The sequence below is a fragment of the Ciona intestinalis genome, chromosome 14 (assembly GCF_000224145.3).
Source record: "Ciona intestinalis chromosome 14, KH, whole genome shotgun sequence".
In the NCBI taxonomy this organism is placed as follows: Eukaryota; Metazoa; Chordata; class Ascidiacea; order Phlebobranchia; family Cionidae; genus Ciona; species Ciona intestinalis.
This window is the reverse complement of record NC_020179.2, coordinates 1,090,432-1,095,457: the sequence shown is the minus strand read 5'-3', so window position 1 is coordinate 1,095,457 and position 5,026 is coordinate 1,090,432. Positions and strand designations below refer to the sequence as shown.

Below are 5,026 nucleotides of genomic sequence, written 5' to 3'. Positions count from 1 at the left end.
CGCAGGCGTAATTAGGCGCTTTAACTGGCTGTAGGTAAAGGGCAGACGCAAAAGGAAATATCTTAAGAGGGAGTAAACAAACCGAACTGATAACTAATGAAGTCTATACAGTTTATAAGTCGCAGCGGCCTTTACAAATTGAGATAAGGCAAGCAGCTGATCAGAGACAGCTTGTCAACACTGTAGCTGGATCAGCATTTTTACTGCGGGTATGCTTCACCATTTGGTATGTTTATCGCGTGGAGGACAACGAATTAGGAGACTAGATAACATGTTACGACCAGCGCTGAGAAATATCAAGAAACGATTTTTAAAACTAACTCCTTGTATCTGAGGTATATAACCCCCAGATAAAATATACTAGAAAATCACTTCTTTGGGTCTTTATGCAGACTAGCAGATTAAGTTTTAACTTTTGCGAAACATTGACTGATATTTATACGACGTTTGTTCAAAAAATGTTTCATTTTATTTTACAGACTGAACAGGGTAATAAATTAAAAGTATTATTTGGAAAAGATTAAAACTATCGACAGCAAAATGTCGGCTGGAATGTCTTTGCTTTCGCAAATCGACACAAGCGCGTCGGTACAACAGCCAGCACAGCTGCTCAATTGGGTTTACCTGACACTACAAGAGCCGCAGCAGAATACACGTCAAGTTATGCCCGGCCCAAATCCAGCAGCTAGGTACCATGTACCGCAAAGGGAAACTGTACTCAATCAAAACTCAATGGCGAAAGAGGTAAGATTTCATAGTAAAATTTTAGACCGACTGTTTAAGGCTAAGTATATTAAACGAAAACGATAAAAACATATTCAATTCATGGGTCAGAAAGAAATATTTTTCTTATGTCAAGAGCTGTGTATTTGAAATGGACTTTTCTTTTAAAAAGAAACTAAAAAAATGTGTTTCAATATCGTTTTGTTCCGTACACATGCTCTGAGTTACGATAAGAACAAAATAGTTTATATGATGAACACACCGGTTTATTTGCATTGACATTATATTTACACGGTTGTAAACAAACGGAACGTTAAACATTCACATATATGTACCAGCGCCAGCCGGCCCCGCTACCCGCTATAATTATATCAGAAATATCTAATTACATTAGTCGACGTATGGTGTTCGAATGGGTATCCGAACCACAAAAACAGCTACCAGTTTAAAAGTGTTTCCCAGTTCTTACCTAGAAACAACATACAAAATGATTAAGCCATCTTTATTCCAATTTTCCCTACTTTTATAACTGTCGCAAAAATCAGTTTTTTGGTATGTAATAATTGTTTACTACTCAATATGACTTGTGAGCGTATGTATATGTATTACATTTTGTGCATGCCAGAAAGTGTAGAAAGTCAATATTATTTTTTTGATGCAAGAAACTGTCCAATCTAATCAGAAAACGCTTCGTCATTGTTAAAGGGCATTAATGTTTTTTCCATCAACGCCGTACATTTGAGACATAAATTAGTTCCCATGGGTCCGAACAGCCACGGTCTGTTTTCTATTCCAGCTAATCTGTTACGAAATCTTACAGCCTTCGCTCTTTTCCCCGATGTATTTGTTCCCTGATTTCCTACTGCCACAGACGGATGCCTTTCACCAGTCATCGGCCTCTGACTCGTTTTCAAGCTTTTCAAGCAGGTACATTTACCTCGTGTGTTTGAAAGAGTGCATTAATATAGTAAAGTAGGGGAAAGTGGGACAGTTTTTATTCCGTTTTCTCGTCCCATTTGATCGTAAACAAAAAAACATTCAAAAAATTAATAACCGTATCCGCACGACTCCCATAGACCGTTGTTAATTGTTTAAAACACGTGCTAAAGGTGTCCCGTTTTCCCACCCTACTATATGTACATTTGAATAGCATGCGAAAAGTTTTAAAGCGAGGCGCCAATAATATTCATATTTTTTAATCTATATAGTACTGTGGAGTGAGATGGATACCGTTGAAACATTAACACATATTTTCTAATCGTTTTTAACAATTAACAATGCTAATTTAGAGTCGCGAGCATACAGTTATACAGGTCTGTAAATATTTTTTGTTTACTGTAAAATGGTACAATAAATAAATGGCCCATCTTACTCCAAACTAAGCTCTGATTCACGCATTTTGTGATTTTTGTGTTTTCATAACTAACAATCTCCATTTTGCTTGAATTTTCATGTTGCATGTCACGTGCTGTGTTGGTCATTGAACCGTAACCAGCCCCCCGCCGTCTCCTTTCGACAGTATCGGTGATTTGGTCGAGGGTTTCGGAGATTTAACCCTGGGATTCCAAACTCAAACGACAAAGTTGCCACCAGCAAATTATTTGTGTCACCTCTGCTTTACCAAAGGCCATTATATAAAGGATTGCCCACACGTAAGTAGAGTTATTGGCAAATGTGTTCTGAATATTTAATGCAAAAACGTTGTTCCTGTCTTTTAGTAGGGTGGGGTAAGATGGAACATGTCTTTGTTTTCTTTTCTCGTCCCATTTGGTAGTAAACAAAAAGTATTTACAGAACCACATAAACGCATACGCAATACTCTATAAAACAGTGTTGTTAATTGTTCAACATCCAATCAGGAAACGAGAGTTTTGCGCGGTAATTTTGTGCACAACACTGAAATGTATGGAAAACTCGACGCTTAGTATTTATTTAAATATGCGTTTCTCTACTGAACCTAACAGAGTTTTAAATTAGGCACGACCAAAAGGAGAAGGCCTGACGCCATACCAGGGCAAGAAACGTTGCTTCGGCGAGTACAAATGCTCGAAATGCAAACGAAAATGGATGAGTGGTAACAGCTGGGCGAACATGGGACAAGACTGCATAAAGTGTCATATCAACGTATACCCGCACAAACAGGTGAAATATACTGTGCCATACAGTATATGCACTTTGGGAGTTTCATATAACGGTTGGTTTTAATTCTGCAGAGACCATTAGAAAAACCGGACGGTTTAGACGTTTCTGATCAGAGCAAAGAACACCCGCAACACCTATGTGAAAAATGTAAAGCACTTGGCTACTACTGTCGTCGAATTCTATAAATATACGTGTAAAGTATAAGTATACATATACTGATGGACACTTTTCAATTTTAACCAGCTTTTTCAGATTTTTTTTTGTAACAAAAGCGACCTTAATGTAATAACTAAATATCGGTACAAAATAATTGCCGAAAGGTCTGTTTCTGATGTATATTAAGCCTTGAAGTAACAGGTTAAATGTTACTAATATAATTGTGTGTACATTATGTTTCTGCTATCTTGCCGCCAAAAACGCAGAATTGTTGATATTTTAATATTATTTCATTGTAAATACCCCTTTTACTTTTTCATACCACCAATTTCTTCAAGAGTGTGCCTATGCCTTTCTTTTGTGCATGGTCAACAAATTTAGCTTTTACTCTTTTGTTTTACCATTTTTTACTCCCCGTTGGTGACACATGTAGTGATATTTTTATTGCGCAACACTGCAAAAACTGTCCGTGCATCACTGAGAATTCGTCAGTCTCAGAGATGTGGTCAATTGATAGTCATTCTTATTTGTGTCCCAAGACAGCGCAACGCCAATAGGTGAAACCTTTTTAAATAGTATCATAGCGTACCAGTATCCGTTTGAACTTTAAATGCACTGAAAATGTTGCTCGGTCCACATGCGTACTTTTGTATATTTCCGCTACGCCACGAAAGTGGGCCTAGATTTGCTATTTGTATATAATATTGCATCAGTGATTTATACTGTAAAATGTCACCTATACCCACGCCTGTATATTATGTATATATTCTGCTCTTTTTCGAGGTTTATCGTTTTTACTATACTTGCTGGTTTGTATGAATTCCGATTTTTTGCGTAAATTGCCAATACACAAACTTTAAAATTATGGTCTGATTTTAAAAACTTAAAATACGCTAATTATCAAATTTTGTTAGTTCTAAAATAGGTCTGCAAAATCCAGAACACAGTTTAAACTCAACACCAGCACCTAGCGACAGTAATGGCCATTAAATGTGCTTTTGCCTTGGGCTACGTTTTAGCGCCGTCTGAGGTATTGAGATAAGCTGTAACTCATTCAAGGAAACTTGTTTTTCATTTTAATCATTTGGTCTAACATTCTTACCACTGTGCAGAACGCTTGTATTTGGAAGCGACTAGTTTAGCATAATAATGTGTTTAGTAGGCTATATTAGTGGCAGTTTTACTGGAACCAATTTAGCGTGTAGTTAGCTAATGCGTGCGTTAATGTACAGTATAGATCCGATTTGCGTGACTAATGGTAGGGCTACCATTACTAGAGTTTTGTAAACCAGTTTAGGCGGCGTAAAGTCATCGTTTGAGGGAAATATAACAGTACATGTACAAAAGCAGCGTATTAATCAGAACTAGTCGGCCAGTTGTACTGATTCGTACATGAAAGGTATTATGTCCAAGCATTATAAATTATCTATGATGTTGCGACCAATAAGCGGTTTAGTTATAGAGGTTTGAAAACAGAATGACCGTTTTGGTTGAACGATATTGGAAAGCTAATTGTCATTTGTATAATATATATGTTCGATATATATATATATATATATATATATGTTCGATATATATATGTTCGATACAGCAAAACAACATTCGTTAAAAACAGCCGTATAAAATACGACGATAAAGGTTAATCAGTTTTGTCTATTTTATCTTTGGCCATTATTACACACTATTGGTACAGTAGGTTGGGGGAAGATGGGAGACCTTTAGAACATAATATCCAAATATCCTGATCTTGTTTTTAACAATTAACAACGGTTTATGGGAGTCGTGAGGATACAGTTTTATAATTTTTTGAATGTTCTTTGTTTACTACCCATTGGGACGAGAAAATAGACTGAAAAGGTGTCCCATCTTCCCCCACCCTACCATATAATTTCTGAGGTATATTTAAGCCCGCATATAGCCTACAAGCTTACATGGCGGCTTTAAAACGTTCTGTTTTTAATGAGAATGAATTACATTTCGTTTTTTTTTGTGGGCAGGTGTATTA

General features: G+C 36.6%; 1 protein-coding gene across 2 annotated transcripts; it reads left to right on the top strand.

Annotated features, from left to right (window-relative positions):
* Window positions 1-458: 458 nt before the first annotated feature.
* LOC100186080 (zinc finger CCHC domain-containing protein 24) lies at window positions 459-3,886 on the top strand. Of its 2 annotated transcripts, none has more exons than XM_002127089.3 (5): window positions 459-744; window positions 1,544-1,650; window positions 2,243-2,375; window positions 2,701-2,865; window positions 2,937-3,886. In XM_002127089.3, the coding sequence occupies exons 1-5, from the start codon at window positions 541-543 to the stop codon at window positions 3,048-3,050; spliced, it is 723 nt and encodes a 240-aa protein (XP_002127125.1). In that variant the 5' UTR covers window positions 459-540; the 3' UTR covers window positions 3,051-3,886. The 2 variants fall into 2 exon arrangements, with proteins under 2 accessions (XP_002127125.1, XP_004226858.1); XM_004226810.3 differs by having other exon boundaries at window positions 2,219-2,375.
* Window positions 3,887-5,026: the final 1,140 nt, after the last annotated feature.